The following is a 26,733-nucleotide window of genomic DNA, read 5'->3' as shown; positions in this document are numbered from 1 at the left end:
TGATCAGCTGATGTACAGAAACCCAGCCTGAAACCCCAAACAGCAAGCAATGCAGGTGTAGAAGCACAGTGGATAGGAAAAACTCGCTAGAAAGACCGAAACCTAGGAAGAAACCTAGAGAGGAACCAGGCTATGAGGGGTGGCCAGTTCTCTTCTGGCTGTGCCGGGTGGAGATTATAACAGAACATGGCCAAGATGTTAAAATGTTCATAGATGACCAGCAGGGTCAGATAATAATAATCACAGTGGTTGTAGAGGGTGCAACATGTCAGCACCTCAGGAGTAAATGTTAGTTGGCTTTTCATAGCCGATCATTTAGAGTATCTCTACCGCACCTGCTGTCTCTAGAGAGTTGAAAATAGCAGGTCTGGGACAAGGTAGCACGTCCGGTGGACACGTTCGGGTTCCATAGCCGCAGGCAGAACAGTTGAAACTGGAGCAGCAGCACGACCAGGTGGACTGGGGACAGTAAGGAGTCATCAGGCCAGGTAGTCCTGAGGCATGGTCCTAGGGCTTAGGTCTTCTGAGAGAGAGCGCGAAAGAGAGAGAGAGAATTAGAGAGAGCATACTTAAGCTCACACAGGACACCGGATAAGACAGGAGAAATACTCCAGATATAACAGACTGACCCTAGCCCCCCGACACAAACTATTGCAGCATAAATAATGGAGGCTGAGATAGGAGTGGTCGGGAGACACTGTGGCCCTTCCGACGATACCCCGGGACAGGGCCAAATAGGCAGGATATAACCCCACTCACTTTGCCAAAGCACAGCCCCCACCACCACTAGAGGGATATATTCAACCAGCAACTATACTATCCTGAGACAAGGCCAAGTTGAGCCCACAAAGATCCCCCCCCCCTGGCACGAACCCGAAGGGGGGGGGCTCCAACCCGGACAGGAAGACCACATCAGTGACTCAACCCACTCAAGTGACGCACCCCTCCTAGGGACAGCATGGAAGAGCACCAGTAAACCCGTAATAGGGTTTGAGGCAGAGAATCCCAGTGGAGAGAGGGGAACCGGCCAGGCAGAGACAGCACGGGCGGTTTGTTGCTCCTGTGCCTTTCCGTTCACCTTCACACTCCTGGGCCAGACTACGCTCAATCATAGGAACTACTGAAGAAATTAGTCTTCAGTAGAGACATAAATGTTGAGACCGAGTCCGTGTCTCTCACATGGATAGGCAGACCATTTCATAAAAATGGAGCTCTATAAGAGAAAGCCCTGCCTCCAGCTGTTTGCTTAGAAATTCTAGGGACAGTAAGGAGGCCTGCGTCTTGTGACAAGTACATGTAGGTACAATTGAAGTCCGAAGTTTACATACACTTAGGTTGGAGTCATTAAAACTCGTTTTTCAACCACTCCACCTGTGGATGTATTTCAAGGCCAACCTTCAAACTTAGTGCCTCTTGTTTGACATCATGGGAAAATCAAAATCAAAAGAAATCAGCCAAGACCTCAGAAAATAAATTGGAGACTTCCGCAAGTCTGGTTCATCCTTGGGAGCAATTTCCAAACGCCTGAAGGTACCACGTTCATCTGTACAAACAATAGTACGGAAGTATAAACACCATGGGACCACGCAGCCGTCATACCGCTCAGGAAGGAGACTCTTTCTGTCTCCTACAGATGTACGTACTTTGGTGCGAAAAGTGCAAATCAATCCCAGAACAACAGCAAAGGACCTTGGAGGAAACAGGTACAAAAGTATCTATATCCACAGTAAAACGAGTCCTATATCGACCTGAAAGGCTGCTCCAAAACCGCCATAAAAAAGCCAGACTATGGTTTGCAACTGCACATGAGGACAAAGATTGTACTTTTTAGAGAAATGTCCTCTGGCCATAATGACCATTGTTATGTTTGGAAGAAAAAGGGGGATGCTTGCAAGCTGAAAAACACCATCCCAACCGTGAAGCACGGGGGTGGAAGCATCATGTTGTGGGGATGCTTTGCTGCAGGAGGGACTGGTGCAATTCACAAAATCGATGGTATCACGAGGAGGAAAATTATGTGGGTATATTGAAGCAACATCTCAATACATCAGTCAGGAAGTTAAAGCTTGGTCGCAAATGGGTCTTCCAAATGGACAATGACCCCACGCATACTTCCAAAGTTGTGGCAAAATTACTTAAGGACAACAAAGTCAAGGTATTGGAGTGGCCATCACAAAGTTCTGACCTCAATCCTATAGAACATTTGTGGACAGAACTGAAAAAGCATGTGCGAGCAAGGAGGCCTACAAACCTGACTCAGTTACACCAGCTCTGTCGGGAGGAATGGGCCAAAATTCACCCAACTTATTGTGGGAAGCTTGTGGAAGGCTACCCAAAGCGTTAAACAATTTAAAGGCAATGCTACCAAATACTAATTGAATGTATGTGAACTTCTGACCCACTGGGAATGTGATGAAAGAAATAAAAGCTGAAATAAATCACTCTACTATTATTCAAGTGTAACCGATGTGAAATGGCAAGCTCGTTAGCGGGGTGCTAATAGCGTTTCAATTGGTGACGTCACTCGCTCTGAGACCTTGAAGTAGTTGTTCCCCTTGCTCTGCAAGGGCCGCGGCTTTTGTGGAGTGATGGGTAACGATGCTCCGAGGGTGGCTTTTGTCGATGTGTGCAGAGGGTCCCTGGTTTGAGCCCAGGTAGGGGCGAGAAGAGAGCTATACTGTTACACAAGCAACCTCTGACAAAAGTCCTATTACTTATATTCGAGGTGAAAATTATGAATCAGACACCTTATCGATAGCAACAGCTCATAGTCCTCCTGGAATCTGAAGTTATTTTCACAAAATGGAGGAACGTACAGAAATGCTGATGAATGTCTTGCTCAAGCTGTGTATGCAACTGGTTCACATCTGATGCTCACATGCAATGTGTATTGGAAGAGATTTCTGAATGTTCTTCGCCCAGCATACACCCCTCCAACCAGGCAAGTATTATCTACTCATTTGCTGGATGCAGAGTTCAAGCGAAGGTCAAGCAAATCATAGTGAAAGCAGACTGTATTGCAATCATCTCTGATGGGTGGTCGAATGTTCATGGGCAAGGAATAATTAACTACTTCATCTTCACCCCTCAACCAGTATTCTCAAGAGCACAGACACAAGAGACAACAGACACACCGGTCTCTAAATTACAAAGGAGCCGAAGGCAGTCATCAATGACCTAACCTCACATCACACCCATTGGCTGTGTTGCACATGCATTGAATCTGCTCCTGAAGGACATCATGGCACTGAAAACAATGGATACACTCTACAAGAGAGCCAAGGAAATGGTTAGGTATGTGAAGGGTCATCAAGTTATAGCAGCAATCTACCTCACCAAGCAAAGTGAGAAGAATAAGAGCACCACATTGAAGCTTCCGAGCAACACCCATTGGGGTGGTGTTGTCATCATGTTTGACAGTCTCCTGGAGGGGAAGGAGTCTCTCCAAGAAATGGCCATATCACAGTCTGCCGGTTATGGACAGCCCCATCAAGAGGATCCTCCTTGATGATGTATTTTGGGAGAGAGTGGTAAACAGTCTGAAACTCCTGAAAGGGAGTTGAGGGAGACAATGCCATCCTGTCTGATGTTCAGATTCTGCTTGCAGATGTAAGAGAAGAAATCCGTACCTCCCTGCCCACTGTTGCTCCCAGCAGAGGAAACTGCAGTTCTGACTTCTGCCTGAATTCAGCAAATTTGAGGTTTTTTGAGCCTGACAACGAGCAAAGGCGGCTGACAACGAGACAACGAACCTCCTCAACAAGGTTGGAAAGTGACAGTGAAGATGAGGCCTCAGAGTCTGATGTTCAAGAGCTGGACATTGAAGAGGTCCAGGGAAAAGACATGGAAGCCTGAGAGGAAGACAAGCAAAGCTTTAGTTTCTAGACTATCATTTTACAGATGTATGTTGAAAAAGTTTTTGGGAGATGTGATGGATCATTGGGATCATTCAGTATTCCCTTTGTTTTGTTGTTCAGTGAAATCATTCCATGTGAAGAGTCAATTCATTTAATTAAAGTTCAATTCGTAACTAAATATTTGTATTTATTTCTATTGGAAGGATTTAATCATTTGTAATTATGTCTTCTTACAAGGTGAAAGGTTTATGTTTCTGTCTCCATATGATATGGTGAATATATTCAACGCAAAAATGCAACGTGAATGGTATTAATATGAATTTGCATATATTTTAGTTAATATATTCCCGTTAATTCCCACAGAAATTTTCCACCTCTGAATATTCCCCAAAATGTGATTCTAGCCAGGACAACAACCTCTCTCGCAATGTGCGCAAACAGGCCCCCATTAACATCAACAGGGCTGTAGTGGTGCGGGTCGAGAGTTTCAAGTTCCTTGGTGTCCACATCACCAACGAACTATCATGGTCAAAACACACCAAGACAGTTGTGAAGAGGGCACAACAACACCTTTTCCACCTCAAGAGACTGAAAAGATTTGGCATGGGTCCCCAGATCCTCAAAAAGTTTTACAGCTGCACCATTGAGAGCATCTTAACCGGTTGCATTACCGCCTGGTATTTCAACTGTTCGGCATCTGATCGTAAGGCGCTACAGAGGATAATGGGTTTGGCCCAGTACATCACTAGGGCCAAGCTTCCTGACATCCAGGGCCTATATACTAGGTGGTGCCAAGTCATAGACTAGTCAATCTGCTACCTCACGGCAAGCGGTAACGGAGCACCAATTCTAGGACCAAAAGGCTCCTTCACAGCTTCTACCCCCATGCCATGAGACTGCTGAACATCTAAACTAATCCAATTTTCACCTGGACTATTTACTTTGACCCCCCCCCCCCCCCTTTGTTTGAACACTGCTGCTACTCGCTGTTTATTATCTATGCATAGTCACTTTACAATTTACATCGATTAACCTGTACCCCCGCACATTGACATCGGTACCGGTCCCTCATGTACAGGGCCTTGCGAAAGTATTCGGCCCCCTTGAACTTTGCGACCTTTTGCCACATTTCAGGCTTCAAACATACATATATAAAAGTGTATTTTTTTTGTGAAGAATCAACAACAAGTGGGACACAATCATGAAGTGGAACGACATTTATTGGATATTTCAAACTTTTTTAACAAATCAAAAACTGAAAAATTGGGCGTGCAAAATTATTCAGCCCCTTTACTTTCAGTGCAGCAAACTCTCTCCAGAAGTTCAGTGAGGATCTCTGAATGATCCAATGTTGGCCTAAATGACTAATGATGATAAATACAATCCACCTGTGTGTAATCAAGTCTCCGTATAAATGCACCTGCACTGTGATAGTCTCAGAGGTCCGTTAAAAGCGCAGAGAGCATCATGAAGAACAAGGAACACACCAGGCAGGTCCGAGATACTGTTGTGAAGAAGTTTAAAGCCGGATTTGGATACAAAAAGATTTCCCAAGCTTTAAACATCCCAAGGAGCACTGTGCAAGCGATAATATTGAAATGGAAGGAGTATCAGACCACTGCAAATCTACCAAGACCTGGCCGTCCCTCTAAACTTTCAGCTCATACAAGGAGAAGACTGATCAGAGATGCAGCCAAGAGGCCCATGATCACTGGATGAACTGCAGAGATCTACAGCTGAGGTGGGAGACTCTGTCCATAGACAACAATCAGTTGTATATTGCACAAATCTGGCCTTTATGGAAGAGTGGCAAGAAGAAAGCCATTTCTTAAAGATATCCATAAAAAGTGTTGTTTAAAGTTTGCCACAGGCCACCTGGGAGACACACCAAACATGTGGAAGAAGGTGCTCTGGTCAGATGAAACCAAAATTGAACTTTTTGGCAACAATGCAAAACGTTATGTTTGGCGTAAAAGCAACACAGCTCATCACCCTGAACACACCATCCCCACTGTCAAACATGGTGGTGGCAGCATCATGGTTTGGGCCTGCTTTTCTTCAGCAGGGACAGGGAAGATGGTTAAAATTGATGGGAAGATGGATGGAGCCAAATACAGGACCATTCTGGAAGAAAACCTGATGGAGTCTGCAAAAGACCTGAGACTGGGACGGAGATTTGTCTTCCAACAAGACAATGATCCAAAACATAAAGCAAAATCTACAATGGAATGGTTCAAAAATAAACATATCCAGGTGTTAGAATGGCCAAGTCAAAGTCCAGACCTGAATCCAATCGAGAATATGTGGAAAGAACTGAAAACTGCTGTTCACAAATGCTCTCCATCCAACCTCACTGAGCTCGAGCTGTTTTGCAAGGAGGAATGGGAAAAAATGTCAGTCTCTCAATGTGCAAAACTGATAGAGACATACCCCAAGCGACTTACAGCTGTAATCGCAGCAAAAGGTGGCGCTACAAAGTATTAACTTAAGGGGGCTGAATAATTTTGCACGCCCAATTTTTCAGTTTTTGATTTGTTAAAAAAGTTTGAAATATCCAATAAATGTCGTTCCACTTCATGATTGTGTCCCACTTATTATTGATTCTTCACAAAAAAATACAGTTTTATATCTTTATGTTTGAAGCCTGAAATGTGGCAAAAGGTCGCAAAGTTCAAGGGGGCCGAATACTTTCGCAAGGCACTGTATATAGCCTCGTTATTGTTATGTACATTTGTGTTACTTTTTTTTACTTTAGCTGCATTGTTGGTTAAGGGCTTGTAAGTAAGCATTTCACGGTAAGGTCTACAACTGTTGTATTTGGCGCATGTAACAAATAAAATTTTATTTGATGTCTGGCTGGTGCTTTCTGGAGTGCCTTCTTGAATTTTGTTTCCAAAGGCCAAACTTTTCCACCTGGATATGTTTTACATACAGGTATTGATAAAACTTATCGCAGCCATACACTATTGCCAGTAGCCCTTTTTCAATTTGAGCATCTCTCTTTTGACAGTCTGTGAGGGATCTTGACCCGTATGTGATTGGCTGACCATCTTGCAGGATCACAGCTCCCAAGCCTTCTGAGCTTGCATCCACAGATAGTGTCACTGTTTTTCTTTTATGTCGTAGTACTTTTTCAAGCTTTTTTTTTTTTTCAAGCTTTTGAAGCTCTGTTCCTGTGAAGACTCCAGTGAGACTGAACGAGACGTTCAGTGTCACTGGAGTCTTCACTGGAAATGAGCTTCAAATGTCTCTTTTGCACTCCCTCTCATTATCCTCTTCTTGCTGGCCCATTGTTGTTTCGACCACATATTCTTTCAGATTACTACTCACTACTCTTTGCCGTTTGCTTGGAGTGGGGGTGTCCGTGTGCTTGTATTTCTCCCATAACTCATCAAACTCACTGTCACATCAGTTTTTCCACGCAATTGTGGGCACTGCGGATGAATTGGATGCCAGTGTACAGATCAGTTGCTTCAACCTTAAGTAACTTGTTAGGGGGATCGAGCAGGCATGAACCATGAAGGCAATGAATCTGAAGCTCGGGTCGGAAACAGCTTTCAATAGGCCCACAGCCTCAGGTCGCACCTCTGTACCGTAGCAGGGGGTACTCTCGATTTCTCTGAGCAGATGGAAGATGCTGTCCAGAGATTTTATAATGACACTCACTGTGGCCAGATGACCAGTCCATCGCTGCTCAAGCAGCCGTTTCAGTTTTTCTCCTGTATATTGTGCAGCCACAGTTTGTTTCCTGAGGAACTTGTAAATGGAATTACACACATTAAAAAAGTCATCCAATGCACCCTCAGAGGACATAGTGTGCACTATGACTAAATGCAGCTAGTGGTTAAAGCAATGCACATACGGCACTTCCCGATTCAGCTTGTCCTGCACTACCTTTTGCATGCCCCCATGTTACACTGGCGCCATCATAACATTAACTAAGAATCGTTAACATTTGTTAACTGACAGGACCAAGTTAGTCAGCGATAAAGCAGCACATTCTTTACTCGTTGCCATTGATAGTAGCCGCTCACAAACACGGTTGTTTTTGCCCACTTAACGGAATACAATTGAAGTGTTCTCGCACCCGGGTTGGGTCTTTAGTCCCATACACTTTAAGTGTGTACCACGAATCACCTACTACCTCACTCATGTTTCGTTCTGGATGTTATGAGATGTGTATGTGGCATTGTGGGGAATTGTGCTTAAGGCAAGTTCTTTGTCTTTCCTGAGTGTGTAATCTAACATTGCCAGGAATAGTCCACCGCCCCCTCCCCTCTTGCATCCAAAGTTCCCGAGAGGAAGCTCGTTAACAGCAAGAAATTCCACAATGTCCACAATCGATGCCAAATACATACGATTTCTTGCAAGCTGTGCAGAAATAACAGGTGTTGAAATCTCTGCTCCCTGTGCATTCCTTGCTTGTCTTTCTGTCCAAAGTAACATGCATTTCAAATGTTCTTTGCTTGATGTGTGCCTCCCCAGTCCCTTGTTGCTATCAATGGCATGCTGGCACTTATTATATCTGTAAGGGTTTTCCCCCTCTTCCTCTGAAGAGGTGTAGCAAGGATCGGACCAAAATGCGGAGTGGTAAGTGTCCATGTTTTTAATATGAAAAAAACTCAACGTAAACACTAATACAAAAACGTGAACATAACCGAAACAGTACCGTGTGGCGAACAAACACAGACACGGAAACAAACACCCACAAACCAACAGTGAAACCCAGGCTACCTAAGTATGATTCTCAATCAGAGACAACTAACAACACCTGCCTCTGATTGAGAACCATACTAGGCCGAACACAGAAATAGAAAAACATAGATACACAAAACATAGACTGCCCACCCCAACTCACACCCTGACCATACTAAATAAAGGCAAAACAAAGGAAAATAAAGGTCAGAACGTGACAATATCCAGTTTGGGTGAATGCCTTATCGGTGTTAGCATTGGAGCCGATGTAACACTTTCGACAAGGATAGTAGAAAGCTGCATCTGCCTTGCAGGAATATTCCAGCCACTCTCTGCCTTTGAACCACACGCTACAAAATGCCCGTTTTCTCCCACAGTACAGGCAGGTTGGGTATTTCCCCAGACAAACCCGCGCTGGCTCTTCATCACCGAGGCTGTCAGGCACTAATGGAGGCGTCGGTGCTTGTAATAACCTGGCAGTGTGCTGCGGCTAGGTTCGGTCTTGGCGGCTGCAGGCCCCTCCTCGGGTTGGTTACCTCATATGTCACCAGGCTGCAAGATGGTTGCGCAGGTACCTTTGCTGCTGGGCTCGACGGCCTTGGCCTCTGTGATTAGCGTCAGCTCAGCGGCCTTGGCCTCTGTGGCAGGCTTCTCCCCCTCCTCGCCGCTTTGATCCGATGCTGCCATTGTGCCCTGGCGAAGCCACTTTCTAGTATCCACCATGCTATCAGCTACCTGCCTAAATGTTAACATTAGCTCAATTCCATCCAGCTGAGTGGTGAAAGTTTTTTTTTCTTCGTAGTACGTAACTTTGAAAGTAAACCTAAACCGTCAAATTGAAGGCCAATCAAAATGTGAAGGCCAATCAAAATTAGTTTATTTTTAACTGGTAAAATGTGTATGACGTACGTATGATGCATGCAAGGGAATTGCATGAATGAAGCATACACAACAAATCGGTTGGGCATGACGGAGGGGGCAGATTGTGGGACAGAATATGGATACAAAACTGAGGGGGCACAATATTCCAACTAAGGGGGCAATGCCCCCCTTTGCACCCTCGTGGCGCTGGGCCTGGTTATGAATACTCCTTCCTTTAATGAAAGATGATTGAATTTCACTGATTATATCATCAAGGCCTTGTTTCAGCCTATTGACATAGACATGGGCTAGTAACTTATTGTCAGTTGCCAACAATGTGATTGGTCTCCAATTGTCCAGGTAAAGAGAGTCCTTCTTTGGTTTGGGTATAAGAACTATTAGTCCCTGTCTCAAAGAAGGAGGTAAGATAGCATTAGCAATACCCTCTTTGTAGACCAAAAGCAATAACTCTCTAATATCAGGCCAAAAATGTTGATAGAATTCAGGAGACAACCATTCCGGTCCAGAAGATTTACCTATAGGCATTTGTTTAATGGCTTGGTCCAACTCAGTAATATCTACATCAGAATCACCGTTTCTTAAACCTTTTTTCTATAGGCTAAACAGAGTTATTAAAGGAATCAAAAAAGGAATCCAAGTTGCCTTCCCAAAGATGACATTGATATAGTGAACAGTAGAAAGTGTATTTTCTTATTAATCACTTCAAAATCATCAGATATAGTGTCATTTACATAAATGGATTAAATCCTATTCCTACTCTGCCTACTTTTCTCCAAATTAAAGAAATAAGATGTTTTTTTTCTCACCTTTTTCAATCCATTTGGCCTTTGAATGGATGAAGGCATCATGTGCCTTATCGTTGTATATGTCGTTCACGTTGGCTTTTAGCAAGCTGTGGTTTTTCATTTTCATTTAAATCAAGTTTATTGCTCAGCCTGTTAATATCAACAATAATATCCATGAGCTTGATGAATCTTTTCCGAACTAGCATTTTACCAGTAGCTACGGGACCCGTAGCCAGCAAGACATCGAATTCTGAATTTAATCATTTCCCATTTGTTAGTAGGAGAAAGAGCAGAATCGTGACAGGTCTCTCTGATAAGAGCTTTAGACTGTAAACAAAATGACTCATTCTTTCAAATAAAATAATGAAATGTTCAATATGCTTTAGAAAATCTCTTTGTCATTATCAAAACAAAAGAATAATGGAACAATGGTCTGTCAGAGGAGCTGAAGAAATACTACATTCACTGACAAGATTCATAAAATTGGAAGATACCAACCAATAATCATTTCTATATTTTAATTGCCTGTCGCTAGTTGTAGAGTTAAACCAATAACATTTTTTTAAAGTTGGATTCTGAGAACGCCAAATATCGGAAAGGTGAAAGTTGGAGCAGAAATGTATAATTAAGTTATTTTAAAAATGGGCTGAATGCCTGGTGGGATACCTATCCATCCAGTCATCAGGAGCCCCTCATGCCATATGGTCCATCCTGATATTGAACATGCTGTAATTATCTTCAACCACCTTTGACTCCGGAGACGAATGCGGGACCCGTAGCCAGTTAACGTTATAATGTAGGTAGCTGTCTATATTATTGTGATTAAATTACATAATTTTTAAAATAAAAGTGCAATTTTACACAAACGTTAGCGTTTGCTTCGAATGCCGACCGTGTGTATGACAAGCACAGCTAGCATGCAGCGATTGCTAAATTGGATAGCAAGACTGGCTAATGTAAGTTAGCAGCTAGCAAGTTAACTAGATACAATGTAATAGTTTTGTCAAATTGTTACAATAGCTTAAATGTTATGAATAGTTATCGATTTGGCCCATTGTCATATCAGTCCCGTGTTTTAGCTAGGTTTGCTGGTGAGCTATTTTCTTCTGGACTAAGTGGACAGACATAGTCTGCAAGATTTGTTTTGCTTGTTTTGTTTTGCCTATTTAACAAATCTAAATGTTTTTTTCTTGATAGCAGAAGTTAGCAAATGGTTATCTAATGTCATGTTAAAACCTAATTGAGAGCCTTTAATCTGCTAGGTAGTGGAAGAATATGACGTAAGTATGACTGACTAATGCATCGACATCAGCCTGCTGTGTTGACTTCGGCCAAATATGGACGGCCACTGCTAGTGTTGTTGGATCAAATCAAATGTATTGGTCACACACACATGATGATGTTAATGCGTGTGTAGCGAAAAACTTGTGCTTCTAGTTTCTGACAGTGCAGTAATATCTAACAAGTAATCTATCAATTCCCACACTACTACCTAATACACACAAATCTAAAGGGGTGAATGAGAATATGTACATATACAAATATGGATGAGTGATGGCCGAGCAGCAAAGGCAAGGTGCAATAGCTGGTATAAAATACAGTATATACATGTGATATGAGTAATGTACGATATGTAAACATTATTTAAAGTGGCAGTGTTTAAAGTGACTAGTGATCCATTTATTAAAGTGGCCAGTGATTGGGTCTCAATGTAGGCACATTGAGGCACATGAGTTAGTGGTTGCTGTCTGGTGGCCTTGAGATAGAAGCTGTTTTTCAGTCTCTGTCCCAGCTTTGATGCACCTGTACTGACCTCGCCTTTTGGATAGTAGCGATGTGAACAGGCAGTGGCTCGGGTGGTTGTTGTCCTTGATTATCTTTTTGGTGGGGGAATGTGCGGGTTGTCATAAATCCATACTGTATGTGTTTGTTTGAGCTGATTTTATTATCACTGCCACCTAATGATGCTATAACATGTCTATAACAATCAATCATGTAGTTCATTTAGGCATTTCTGCTCATGTCAACATTCATCTGTCATTGTTATGATATTGGTCTTTGTGCTCTTTCTCTGGTAGTTACTAAAACTATTTTGTTCCCCCTCTTCTGTATTTCAGTGTGATTCAAGACAGCTTCTCTCAGCAGCAACCCATGGCTGGCTTCAGGCAAGAGGATGTGGAGGTGTTCTACGATATGGGGGAGGAGCTGGGGAGGTAAGTTCTGACATCTGTAGGGCTAACTACTATTACTATCTGAGAGCGCACAGATTCTTCTGCTTTTTCAAGATCGGACGTGTTTGTGTGATACTGTTTTGCTGGATGATACTAGCCTTGACTTGATTCAACTTGCCCGGTGCATCAGTGGGTAGAGTTCGCAATTCAGGGCGAGTGAGGTAAACTCTAAACCTTGCCTACCCAGCACATCAGACAGTTTCAATCAAGTATGCCTACTAATGAATATGTTTTCAATGAGGTGGTAGAATAATACAGATCTCTTATCACCTTTTCGTTCTCGCTTGCATGTGAAGTGAAACACAATTTCTCCAATCTTTTTAATATAGAATCCGTTGTTTGACTCTCATAATTGATATACCAGTATAATACCACTTATTTAACTTGAAAATGCATAGCAGGAGGAAAACATCCATTGGCACATCCCCAGTGTATTTGTGGGACTGTTTATTAAACTGCATTGCACTCTGCCTTGTTATACAAGCTCTGTTTTTAGCAAGTCCTTGTAAACTAAACAGAGCTAGAGCAATAGAATGAGTCATGTGCTTGTAGAGGATTAAAACCTGACTTCATCTCAAATGGCACCCTATTCCCTTCATAGCGCACTACTTGAACATAGTGCTTTATATGGAAGTAGGGTTTTTTGCTACAGTGTTGCAGCAGAAGAATGACATCATTGTGTTGGGTACTAACTTCTAAACTTGAAGTATCCTTATTCATGTTACCATATTAGAACTGAGGGTATGGAAATCTACTGAGTGAGAAAGGGGAGTGCAGGAAGAACATGTTATTGTTAAATCTCAGGTATCCTATGGAGAGGAGAAGTGCCACAGTCTGGTTTCAGTCAACAGATAAGGTAGGACAGCCATGAGTTGGGGAGGAGTGAGGAATTTGGGCATTTATTTTCTGTCCATGCCTCTAGGTTTAGACTTACTGTGAGAGGAGGGGAGACTAAGTTTGCTCAGGAAACTGCAGGAGTTAATGTTCTCTTGTGACGTATTTCCATCATATGGATTCTGGAGAGGTTATTTTTGAGATCAATGTAGAACCGCAATAAAAAAAAAATGGGGGGGAGGGGGGTGACATTGCCTAATACAGAGAAGCTGTTCTACAAAATATATTCCCAAATAAATGTTTTCTTAAGTATTTTATTTTTTCTGTTAAGTTGTGTACACTGAACTGACATGCATGATTGTTGCTGACACTCCAACGTTCAGATGAAGGGAATTAAATAGTCTATAATGCGCACCACCGCAGCGCTCAATTCAAACAGTGGTGTGAAGCCTACAGGGAAACATGTATTCTGGCAAGCAGTCAATGCACAATAATTCTTAATGCAATCACATGAACACTTTTAAAAGCACTTTTGGCAAATGTAATTTGAAAGCAGTTTTGGCCTAAAAAAAAAGAGGGGATCACAGTTTTCCATTGCTACCACATTTATTTCTCTACTCCTTCAATTGCGCAAGTGGTATGTTTTGACAAATGTAGTTACAAGCATGTTAGGGGCAGCTGCATAACAGAGCTCTTAAAGGGGCAATTGTCTCTTAAAAGGGCAATGACATAGGCCTACTTCGTAATAGAAACAACAACAAAAAATGTGGGTAGTGAATAATAATAATAAATGTATAATAACAATCAGGATGTTGTGTCCAATGGGGTAAATGTAAAGGGACAAACGCCATGCTTTAGCCTACGTACATTTTCAGTGGTGATGCATCACATGGGGCAGGTGGGGCTCCTGCAGATTTGCATGCAATTCTGTTATTTCATGTCACGACAATAAATCAGTTGGCAAACTATTTTATTTTATTTTAGAAAATTGCTTTATCTAATAAAGCATATGTGGTCACTTTCCCATTGTCTCTGTTTGTTTTGGTACATTTTCATCTCCAAAATGCAGCTGTCTCAGCCTCGCTCTGTGCTTTCTGTGGTGGAGGGGCAGACAGAGAAAGTACTGAGTGTACACTACCAGTCAAAAGCTTTAGAACACCCCCACCTTTCAATTTTTTATAGAAATTTAAGCAGTTCAAGTCCAGTGAATAACCTGAAATGGTACAAAGGTAAGCGGTAAACTGCCAGAGGTTTTAAAAAAGTTTAGGTTACCAAAAGCTGAAAAAATTATTTACATTTCAGAGTTATATTTTTTTAAAAGGCCTTTTTCAGGGAACAAGTAATGGGTTAACAACTTACAGCTGATCTGCAGCAATAGAAGTAAATTAAGCCTTGAAGGTTGATGTTAACAATTCCTACAGGTCTCCCAACTTTTGTTGATACAAACCCATACAAACCCCCTGTCTGTATAAAAGCAGTGTTGGAACAGACTGTGTTACTACACCCTCTTAAGTATTATTTGGACAATATTGTACTGCAAGAAAGTAGTATATTGCTATCATAATGTCGAGAAAAAGGACATTAACAAAGGAAGACAGATAAACCCTATAACCCAATAAAAACTGGAAAAATTGAGGTGTTCTAAAACTTTTGACTGGTAGTACAAGTGTCGTTTATCTTCTCTGGTTGTACGTGATTGGCTCAGGGTGCTGTCACTCATGAGGACACTACGTCCCCGCAGCACCTGCTGGGAGAGCTAGCCAGCAAAAGCAGGGTGCACCTGATACAATGATTGTTCTCGATTATATTGACTGATTGGTTCTGTATGGGGTGACGAAAGCACCTCTTCGGTGCTCCATTGGTTTAAGGTAGAAGTTCCCGCCCAATAAGGCTCATTGTCATTGGCCAAAGATAAACCAACGTCTTGTGCCCGTTAACTCTGGACTGATGTGTCAACTTCATAGCTAGCTAGTTGATTACCACACGCTGTTTCCACGTCTTTAAGCTAGGTAGCGTAGCTATGTAGCTTAGTTATGTCCTAGAAAATCATTTTCTACCTTTAGTATTATGAAGGAAATGTGTATAGAACGCCTGGTGCTCATTATTCACCTAAACTTTAAAATATGTCCATCCAATAAAATAAAGCATGCTGGAAAATGAGATTCAGGTCGAGTGGTTGGTGGTGGATCATGTAGCAGTTGCTAACATTTGTTTTGACGTAGGCTAGCTATAATATCCTATAGGCTACATGCATTATAGTTGATGTTTGATGGCAGACTGTATTAGGCATGGAACCACATGTAAAATAAGGGTTAGTTATACATATCTTTTTCCCTAAAAGCATGATGGTCATAGACTTTCTTACAGGCCGGTGACATCACGACTTCCCATCAAAACAACTCCTTGAATGCCCTACTCCTTGAAATTTGCAGTTGTCTAAAAAACACAATTTTGTGATTAAAAAAAAAAAAACGCTTTAGTGTGCACTTTACTGTATACTTTTATACTTATACACTTTTGAACAGTAAAAGTTCAAAAGTCACTGGTGAACGTCTTTAAGTTTCAGTCATGGGATTTATTTTTGTTTAGACTCCTGGGAAAGGGCTTGCAGACATACATTAAATGGCAGAGCAGAAAATGCATTTCTTTGCAGACACACAATAACCTAAGACATTCCGTTAGGAACGGATTCACTCTCTGGAATGCAGCCTTCATAGCTTCTTCCTATAGCATTATCATGCGCTAAATCAAATGTTGGGTGATTTTAGATTTTTTTTGTCACCCACTTTACATTTGCTAATGGTCTTCATCTTATTACATCAAAGTTATGAACCTGCCAGCCAGTGTGTTGCAATGCAGCCACTGAACACGAGCCTATACAATCTGTAGTCAAGATTGGTATATTGCTTCAAATCGGGATTTTCCTAGATGAGCTATCTGATTGTGGCCCAGTCACTCTTTCCTGTGTATTCTATGTTCATGTTTTACTTTGTATCATCATTCTCATGATGTCATTTCCCCCCTCCCCTCAGCGGACAGTTTGCCATCGTACGGAAGTGTAAAGAGAAGCCCTCTGGCTCTGAGTACGCCGCCAAATTCATCAAGAAGCGTCGCCTGTCGTCTAGCCGCCGGGGCGTTAGCCGCGAGGAGATCGAGAGGGAGGTGAACATCCTGAGAGAGATCCAGCACAGCAACATCATAACGCTACACGACATCTTCGAGAACAAGACCGACGTCATCCTCATCCTGGAGCTGTAAGGGAGACTAGATGATACCAGGGTCATATTCATAATTTTTTTTTTTCAGTTTTGTCTTTAAAAATCACAATTCATGAGATAGGGGCGGCAGGTAGCCTGGTGGTTAGAGCATTGGGCCAGTAACCAAATGGTTGCTAGATAGAATCCCCAAGCTGACGAGGTAAAAATCTGTCGTTCTGCCCCTGAACAAGGCACTGTTCAGAACCCACTGTTCCTATGCCGTCGTTGTAATTAAGATTTTGTTGTTAACTGACTTGCCTAGTTAAATAAAGGTTCAATAAAAAAAGAAGAAAAAACAAGACATGGGGACGTGATCCTAGAACAGCACAATACTCTGAGACATTTTATACATACGGCCACAAACCTGGGTTCAAATTAGCCTGTGTGACATTCTGTTCCTGCTCTCTTGTTAAGTGAAAAATCCCAAAACATCCTGATGTGGTTCTGTTGAGATGCTAGTTGTGTGTGTTGTTTTAGAGATTCATCTGTTTATGTTGTGTTTCAGGGTGTCTGGGGGGGAGCTGTTTGACTTCTTGGCAGAGAAGGAGTCTTTAACAGAGGAGGCTGCCACACAGTTCCTCAAACAGATCCTGGATGGGGTCCACTACCTGCACTCCAAATGCATAGCTCACTTTGACCTCAAGGTACACACACACACACAGATCCCGGACGGGGTCTACTACCTGCAGTGCCACACTCCAAACGCATCGCGCACTTTGATCTCAAAGTGGACTGTAGGCTGCGGAGCTGGGTAAACCAGGGTCATGTTCAACGAAAAACATTTTGCAATGGAATACACTTCTTATTCTTAAGTCCAGGTTGTCTCTAGTGCCTAGTGAACACCATCCAGGCTGGTGTTTTCAACAGTCATCCTTATTAAACACATACACTATATATACAAAATTATGTGGACACACCTTCAAATTAGTAGATTCGGCTATTTCAGCCACACCCGTTGCTGACAGATGTATAAAATCGAGTACACAGCCATGCAATCAGCCATGCAAACATTGGAAGTAGAATGGTCTTACTGAATAGTTCAGTGACTTTCAACGTGGCACCGTCATAGGATGCCATCTTTCCAACAAGCAGTTTGTCAGATTTCTGCCCTGCTAGAGCTGCTCTGGTCAACTGTAAGGGCTGTTGTTGTGAAGTGGAAACATCTAGGAACAACAACGGCTCAGCTGCAAAGTGGTAGGCCACACAAGCTCACAGAACGGGACTGCCGAGTGCTGTAGCGGGTAAAACTCTTCTGTCCACGGTTGCAACACTCACTTCCGAGTTGCAAACTGCCTCTGGAAGCAACGTCAGCACAATAACTGTTTGTCTGGAGCTTCATGAAATGGGTTTCCATGCCAGAGCAGCCACACACAAGCCTAAGATCACCATGCGCAATGCCAAGCGTCGGCTGGAGTGGTCTCAAGCTCGCTGCCATTGGACTCCAGAGCAGTGGAAATGCGTTCTCTGGAGTGATGAATCACGCTTTACCATCTGGCAGTCCAACGGACTAATCTGGGTTTGGCGGATGCCAGGAGAACGCTACCTGCCCCAATGCATAGGGCCAACTGTAAAGTTTGGTGGATGAGGAATAATGGCCTGGGACTGTTTTTCATTGTTCGGGCTAGGTCCCTTAGTTTCAGTGAAGGGAAATATTTACACTGAAGAATACAATGACATTCTAGACGATTCTGTGCTTCCAACTTTGTGGCAACAGTTTGGGGAAGGCCATACAGAAATGGTTTGTTGAGATCGGTGTGGAAGAACTTGACTGGCCTGCACAGAGCCCTGACCGCAACCCCATCTAACGCCTTTTGGATTAATTGGAACGCCGACTGCGAGCCAGGCCTAATCGCCCAACATCAGAATGGAAGCAAGTCCCCGCAGCAATGTTCCAACATCTAGTGGAAAGCCTTCCCAGAAGAGTGGAGGCTGTTATAGCAGCAAAGGGGAGACAAGCTCCATTCCCATGATTTTGGAATGAGATGTTTGACGAGCAGGTGTCCACATTCTTTTGGTCATGTAGTGTACCATGATAGTATACTGTTTAGGATATTATAATAATAGTAATAATCATTCAGGTCAGTTATTTATTTTCGACATATGACGTTGTTATTATATTTCAAAACATCTGTAGTGTATCCATTCTCTTCTAACTTGTATTATGGAATGCTTGTTTGTTTTTGTTGCAGCCGGAGAACATTATGCTGCTGGATAAGAATGTCCCCAACCCCAGGATCAAACTCATCGACTTCGGCATCGCTCATCAAATCAAAGCTGGGAACGAGTTTAAAAACATCTTCGGAACGCCAGAGTTCGTTGGTGAGACCCTCTTCTACCGCTCAAGACCAAAAGAGCCATGAACAGTTTTTTTAACGGCATTAGTACGGCTTTTATTTTCAAATTGATTCTTTTCACTTCGGGTTTGGATTCCCTTTGGAAAAAAATAATTCCTTATTCCTATGAAAGACATACAGTATCCATAAAATGTCTGTCCAGAAATGTTATTGTTATGGTATGTCCACATGGGGAAAATATTCTTTCACATTTATCTTATTTAGGTCTGTTGATGTCCTTGACGACCATCTTGGTTGAATTAAAGCTTTAAAGCGATGCTGGTGTTGATGCTGCTTGTTTTACAGCTCCAGAGATAGTCAACTATGAACTGCTAGGCCTGGAGGCTGACATGTGGTAAAATGGACTAAGATCATTTAAATGTTTTTTATGATTTTGAGAATGTTTTCTTGTTGTTACTGTTGTTTCTCTCTGAGGGTAAATCTCACTAAGTTTTGTCCCTTTTGTCTCCAGGAGTATTGGAGTTATCACATACATTCTGTAAGTACTTGTTCACATTATAATGGTTGTCTCTTTTCATACAGTCAGTTGAGCAATATTAAACAGTGTTATGTTAAATTATTTCAAATCTACACACATTTTTGCATTACAAATGACAACTCTAGAAGTGACACGTATTTCTCAGTAATTCCATCATCAAAATGATGATATAGCAAGAAAGCCAATCTACTGTGTATAACGTTTGGCCATGACCTTAAAGATGACATGATACAGTACTACTGTTTTACCTCCTGTTGAGTGTTCTTATTGTGTTCTCACCATGCTGTCTGTTGGTCCTCAGGTTGAGTGGTGCCTCTCCGTTCCTGGGGGAGACCAAGCAGGAGACTCTGACCAACATCTCAGCAGTCAACTATGACTTTGACGAGGAGTACTTCAGCAACACTAGTGAGTTGGCCAAGGACTTCATCAGACGGCTGCTGGTCAAGGATCCCAAGTAAGCCTGGTTTACGCTGGACGGAATATGCCAGGGAATGCTTAACATAACATACACAAGAACCATGTACTTTGTCTGTCTTTTTTAATAGCATATTATCTTAGGGACCCGAGCAAGAAATAAAGGTTTGTACCTTGTTGCACCAATGTTAGAACTGCAAATACTAAAGCATAAAAGTAAGGAAGAAATTAGATTGATTTTCATCTTTAATCATTTACAAATGCTTCTTCCAGGAAGAGAATGACCATCGATGACAGCCTTCAGCATCCCTGGATCAAGGTAGGTACCTTTCACCATCTCATACATACTGTACCTCACATATCAGTAATCCCCCAAACTACAGTGCCTTGCGAAAGTATTCGGCCCCCTTGAACTTTGCGACCTTTTGCCACATTTCAGGCTTCAAACATAATTATATAAAAGTGTATTTTTTTGTGAAGAATCAACAACAAGTGGGACACAATCATGAAGTGGAACGACATTTATTGGATATTTCAAACTTTTTTAACAAAAAAATTGGCCGTGCAAAATTATTCAGCCCCTTTACTTTCAGTGCAGCAAACTCTCTCCAGAAGTTCAGTGAGGATCTCTGAATGATCCAATGTTGACCTAAATGACTAATGATGATAAATACAATCCACCTGTGTGTAATCAAGTCTCCGTATAAATGCACCTGCACTGTGATAGTCTCAGAGGTCCGTTAAAAGCGCAGAGAGCATCATGAAGAACAAGGAACACACACACCAGGCAGGTCCGAGATACTGTTGTGAAGAAGTTTAAAGCCGGATTTGGATACAAAAAGATTTCCCAAGCTTTAAACATCCCAAGGAGCACTGTGCAAGCGATAATATTGAAATGGAAGGCGTATCAGACCACTGCAAATCTACCAAGACCTGGCCGTCCCTCTAAACTTTCAGCTCATACAAGGAGAAGACTGATCAGAGATGCAGCCAAGAGGCCCATGATCACTCTGGATGAACTGCAGAGATCTACAGCTGAGGTGGGAGACTCTGTCCATAGGACAACAATCAGTCGTATATTGCACAAATCTGGCCTTTATGGAAGAGTGGCAAGAAGAAAGCCATTTCTTAAAGATATCCATAAAAAGTGTTGTTTAAAGTTTGCCACAAGCCACCTGGGAGACACACCAAACATGTGGAAGAAGGTGCTCTGGTCAGATGAAACCAAAATTGAACTTTTTGGCAACAATGCAAAACGTTATGTTTGGCGTAAAAGCAACACAGCTGAACACACCATCCCCACTGTCAAACATGGTGGTGGCAGCGTCATGGTTTGGGCCTGCTTTTCTTCAGCAGGGACAGGGAAGATGGTTAAAATTGATGGGAAGATGGATGGAGCCAAATACAGGACCATTCTGGAAGAAAACCTGATGGAGTCTGCAAAAGACCTGAGACTGGGACGGAGATTTGTCTTCCAACAAGACAATGATCCAAAACATAAAGCAAAATCTACAATGGAATGGTTCAAAAATAAACATATCCAGGTGTTAGAATGGCCAAGTCAAAGTCCAGACCTGAATCCAATCGAGAATCTGTGGAAAGAACTGAAAACTGCTGTTCACAAATGCTCTCCATCCAACCTCACTGAGCTCGAGCTGTTTTGCAAGGAGGAATGGGAAAAAAATTCAGTCTTTCGATGTGCAAAACTGATAGAGACATACCCCAAGCGACTTACAGCTGTAATCGCAGCAAAAGGTGGCGCTACAAAGTATTAACTTAAGGGGGCTGAATAATTTTGCACGCCCAATTTTTCAGTTTTTGATTTGTTAAAAAAGTTTGAAATATCCAATAAATGTCGTTCCACTTCATGATTGTGTCCCACTTGTTGTTGATTCTTCACAAAAAAATACAGTTTTATATCTTTATGTTTGAAGCCTGAAATGTGGCAAAAGGTCGCAAAGTTCAAGGGGGCCGAATACTTTTGCAAGGCACTGTATATCACTAACCCCCCCCCCCCCAAAAAAAATATATGCAACTGCTGGCTTATAGCACCCATTATACTGATGTTTTTTGGCCAGACAAAATAATTGAGCACCCCCCCACACACTTTTATCTACTATCCATTAAACCCCCTCCCAGGTGATCAAGAGGCGAAACGTGCGCCAGGAGGAGAGCGGAAAGAAGCCGGAGCGCAGGCGCCTGAAGACAACGCGTCTAAAGGAGTACACCATCAAGTCCCACTCCTCCATGCCCCCCAACAACACCTACGTCAACTTTGAACGCTTCTCCCAGGTGCTGGAGGAGATCGCTGCTGTTGAGGAGGGGCTGAGAGACCTGGAGCACAACCAGAGGTAGGGGGGGGGGGGGGATAAACGGAGGGATGGATGGATGATTCAATGAATGGGCAGATGAATTAATTAGTGATTATTAAAAACACATATAAAGCCGTTCTAGTTGGGTACAACAATAAATCTATCCATTCATGCTAACAACCCCCTCTCTTCTCCAGGTCATGTCAGGAGGACGTGGCTGCTCTACTCTCTATCTATGAGGAGAAGGAGGACTGGTACAAGGAGGAGAACCAGAGCATCGCCAGCAACCTGGATCACATCCGCCAGGCTCTGCAGTGTACCCAGGCCCAGCGCAGGCAGAGTCAGGAGGATGCCCGCGCCGCCATGCTGGCTGCTAACGCACTCAAGAGGACGTTTGGGCGCCTGGAGAACCGCTACGAGGTCCTGGCGGAGCAGGTGGCGTCGGAGGTGCGCTGGGTGGAGGAGCTGGTCAGAGGGATAGAGAGGGAGAAAGACAGTCTGGTCATGCCCTGAGACCTGGCTCCAGCTTGGCTTGTAGAATAGTCCTGAGCCTGGCCTGCCTTCTAGAATCACTGACATTATTCTCATAGAATCACTGACATTAGTCTGAATCTACGCTCTTCAGTTTCTTCTTTCTAGGGCGGTCTGGTCATGCCCGATAGGCAAAGTCCTACCGGGCTGGGGCTGGAATCACTGAATTACATTATTCTAGTTCTCAGCTTACTTCCTACTATGTCCGTGTCTGTGTGTGTGTATGGTACAGTCAGGACAGTACATGTACACCAGCTCTCAGAGTTTTTCTGGTGTTGGTGTTGTTGTTGGAATCACAGACATTACTCTGCTTCTGCACTCTCAGCTTCTTCTTTGTCTGTGTGTTTGTGGCACGAACAGGGCACATATTCTACACCAGCTGTCATCAGATTCAGAATGAGGGTCCAGAGTTCTTCAGGTTAGAGAAAACGCTGGGCCCCCGATCATAATCCATGCTGCCCCTCACACACATTTGATTGGGAAAAATGTTACTCCTCCTGCATCACTTTGTATGGAGAGAACTAGCAACGTAGAGTCCTTTTTATGAATATGTTTGGTCAACAAAATATGTGTTTAATAATACATTTTCTAAATAAATGTTTAATGTTGAAGATAAGGATTTTGATTGTTATACGCAATACTGACACATTGTAAAATACGCTGTTCGTTTTTGCAGTATATTTGGTTATGATTTGGTTTTCTGCACCGGCAATCATTTTCCTAAAGAGTTTTAAGCTCCATAGTTGAAGAAATACATGGTATATGCACCTGTGTGACAGCCTTAGTCTGGCTTGGTATGTCAATTTTAAGTACGCAATCATAACATGTATCATTCACAGCTGACTGTTATAAGTAACAACATAGTACAAATTGCACAGAAATAACAGGAAATTCATGTCGATGTATTATAGGGAGATCTCAGTACTTCATCTTATTGACAGTAGGCTATCTATTCTATACCATATGTCACTCAGCTGACTTGTTGTACTGTGATGCAAATGAAACAAATGCAAACACTATAGCTGTCTTACCTAAGGAGAGAGTAGTCTTAAAATATATAGATTGTATAAACCTGTTTTGCTCTTTGTACGCTGTGCCTGGATATAGAACACCTTATTGCCTATACATAAGCAAAAGCAAATTTGTAGTAATGGTTAGACATGTTAGTGAAAATACAGGCTTAGTTGCTGTCCCTCAAAACGCTTTGGGCCAGTTTCCTGGATAAAAGCATGCTCAATGGAAGTTGTCCATTGAATTTGGTTTTTAGCCCAGGACTAGGCTTAATCTGTGTCTGGGAAACTGCCCCGTTTGAGTACAACTATTGTACATAAGATTCTTCCCAAATGATCTGCATGATGTTAAACTATGTAAAGTATAAAACATATATATTTTTTCATTACGACCATAATAACCCACACACTTCAGACATTCCACGAGTTAGTCATTAAATCTATGCATCACATTCCATGTTCACCATAAAACTATAGAACCCTATATACTGTGTAATTCCCTCGTTTAATATTCTCATTTGCACTTAAGAATACAGCAGTGTTCCAAACTATCTCCCACTGAATTATTTTAATGTTTGCAAAATGTATAATTGGTATGTATTTATTGGTTTGAACAGTTTTAGACAGGTTTGTGTTTCAAATAAACAAGCTTAAATACATGTAGCTTAACTTTCCTTGTGTATATTTATTGTGTCCATCGAGATAACTTAATAAACATTTGATCTTCTAAAATCGAATCCTTGTGGAAAGTAATTGAGGGAAAGATTCTTACAACTTAATAAACATTTGACCAGCTAAAATCGAATCCTTATGGGCCCTGGTCAAAAGTAGTGCACTAGATACAGAATGGGGTGCCATTTGGGATATATTTGATCTCTAGGTGTTGTGATGTCATAGGAGTCTACGACCATTTGTCAGGGAAAGTGTAGTCTTATTTCTACAAGTAGTTGGCATGTGAACAACCTTCTACAAAAGGATTTGTTTAAAAAGTAGTGAGATGGAATGTGCAGTGATGAGCGTGGAGTGTACTGTACACTAGTCCTGGCATGATAAAATAAACACAGAGAGGCTGCTAGGATTCTTCCTCTATAAAAGCATTCTAACTAAGATGTGGTGAAAGACTGGGTATTGGTTTTAAAGGGGATATTTGGACAAAGGTAAGTGAGGTGTTTTTGTTGAACGAGGACTCTACAGTTAAACGGAAAACCTTACAATATACAGTACTTCTTCAGCCTGTGTAACATGAGTTGTTAGGCTCAGTTGATAAAGACAAGTGTAAACTTCTGTCTGGACTTCTGAGACTTTTTCCCCATCACAGTGGACACAAAAGAGTCCTTCCGCCTGAAGCTTGTACAACTGCTGTCTGTCTCTGTTGTCAGACATAACCGACAAGGGATATGATCTTTGTCATTCCCAGCGCAACCACAGCTCCCTTCAACACCATGGCTCGTTCCAAGAGTTCCAAGTCATCCGGGACCTGCTGTAACCTGGTGATGGCACTGCTGACCCTGTGGTCCATGGTCTCCCTCATCGTTATCGTGGTGTGGGCCACCTCTCCTCACATGAAGGGCGTGGCCCAGTGCAACGTAGCCCAACAGGTGTGGACCACAGTGTGCCTGCTTGTTCAGCAGTATGGTGCCCTCCGTATCTGGGTACAACCCAGGGTACACTGTCTGTACAAGAGCTCGAGCCAGTGCTTGCTGTGAGCTTACCGGTACAATCTTAACTCTGTTACACAGTCCCTGACGGAGAAGATGGAGGGGGCGAAGGTTGTGTGGGAGAAGGAAAAGCAGGCCTTGCTGGAGTCTGTAAGGCTGAGCCAGGAGATCCAAACCACACTGCAGCAGGAGATGGAGGTTGTCGCTGAGAGACTGAGAGAGAATTACGTATCCCTGAGCCTCAGCCTGCAGGAGAATGTGAGTGTAGCCTCCAATGTCATTTTAGACATTCACATGTTTGACATCCTTGTTCATGTTCAGAATACATAGATTATAGATTGTATGCTGTTGATGTTCAGAATACATAGACTATAGATTGTATGCTGTTCATGTTCAGAATACAACTCCTTGGCATCAAAACTTTTGGTCAAAACTATCTATTCTAAAACATCATATAGATTGTCAGTGACTGTAGATTTGCTTTGTACACAGGCGATGCTGCATGCGAATGAAACAGCACAAAGGAGTGCTATTTTCCTGCACAGAGACACACAGAGAAATATGTCCCTAGATCTGAGTCTACAGAGAGGTACGGTATTACTGGATTAAAGAATACATATATATATACACATGTATTTTATTTTATTTTTTTACCTTTATTTAAGCAAAGTCCCATTGAGACAGTGTCCTGGCCATAAATCATATCCCTCTCGTGATAGCGATTACAGAATAACCAACATATCTTACATTATAAATGTTATTTTATGACACTGGAAGATGTTCCGTTTTTTATTACTGTAGACCATTTTGAGTGGTTACGATTCAACTTCACCCAAGCTGTCCACCAGTCCCACTCCTGCTCTGCTTCATGTGATGCTTCAAATAGCCAGGCGGTGGCAGCAATGAGTCAAATGAAAGCCTGCGAGTCCAGCAAACACTATATGATGACACAAATGTGAGTATACAGCAGCTCATATGTAAAAATATATATAAATACAAAAAACTTCACTAAAAACTGTATTTGTGCTGTAGACACCAGCATTCCCGTTATTGTTCAGTTTCATTTCCACTAAACAAATATCTTAAAAAGGACGTTATGTTTTGTATTTCAGGGAAAGAAGAGGTTGCAAGATCAATGGTAATTCACCACAAGAATCACTTCTGTTTATTGCTCATACACACTATGATTGATAACCTCATATATGCAGGCTTGTATCAAACCAACATGGCATAATAGTTTGCAATTGCTTTAGTTTATCGGTGTCCTAATGTCGTTTTTTTCCTACTTTCTCTCAGGATTGTCATCCAGTGCTTTTTGACTGTGAGGAGAGAAATATGAGGGCCTCATTGTTAATCTGAAGGGTTTATTAATTAATGTGATTAACACATACTTATTTCACCGTGCTCTGTGTGTACTGTTATATATTATATTTTT

At 42.3% G+C, this 26,733-nt stretch overlaps 2 protein-coding genes across 3 annotated transcripts; both read left to right on the top strand.

Moving 5' to 3' along the window:
• The first annotated feature begins 10,908 nt into the window (after positions 1–10,908).
• On the top strand, positions 10,909–24,299 carry LOC139377434 (death-associated protein kinase 3-like). 2 transcript variants are annotated; one of them, XM_071120463.1, is made up of 11 exons: positions 10,909–11,015; positions 12,337–12,432; positions 16,317–16,538; positions 17,047–17,185; positions 18,731–18,860; positions 19,181–19,229; positions 19,347–19,373; positions 19,675–19,827; positions 20,061–20,106; positions 21,927–22,138; positions 22,297–24,295. In XM_071120463.1, exons 2-11 carry the CDS (start codon positions 12,371–12,373, stop codon positions 22,610–22,612), a joined length of 1,356 nt encoding a protein of 451 aa, XP_070976564.1. In that variant the 5' UTR covers positions 10,909–11,015; positions 12,337–12,370; the 3' UTR covers positions 22,613–24,295. The 2 variants fall into 2 exon arrangements, with proteins under 2 accessions (XP_070976564.1, XP_070976565.1); XM_071120464.1 differs by lacking the exon at positions 10,909–11,015 and adding an exon at positions 11,115–11,194 and having other exon boundaries at positions 22,297–24,299.
• Positions 24,300–25,037: 738 nt separating this feature from the next.
• Positions 25,038–26,257, top strand: LOC139377087 (uncharacterized). Its single transcript, XM_071120128.1, has 4 exons — positions 25,038–25,238; positions 25,380–25,556; positions 25,791–25,887; positions 26,100–26,257. The coding sequence occupies exons 1-4, from the start codon at positions 25,038–25,040 to the stop codon at positions 26,255–26,257; spliced, it is 633 nt and encodes a 210-aa protein (XP_070976229.1).
• Positions 26,258–26,733: the final 476 nt, after the last annotated feature.

Source organism: Oncorhynchus clarkii, chromosome 20, assembly GCF_045791955.1.
Source record: "Oncorhynchus clarkii lewisi isolate Uvic-CL-2024 chromosome 20, UVic_Ocla_1.0, whole genome shotgun sequence".
Taxonomy (NCBI): domain Eukaryota; kingdom Metazoa; phylum Chordata; class Actinopteri; order Salmoniformes; family Salmonidae; genus Oncorhynchus; species Oncorhynchus clarkii.
The sequence above is the reverse complement of the archived record's forward strand: the minus strand, read 5'-3'. Positions and strand labels throughout refer to the sequence as shown.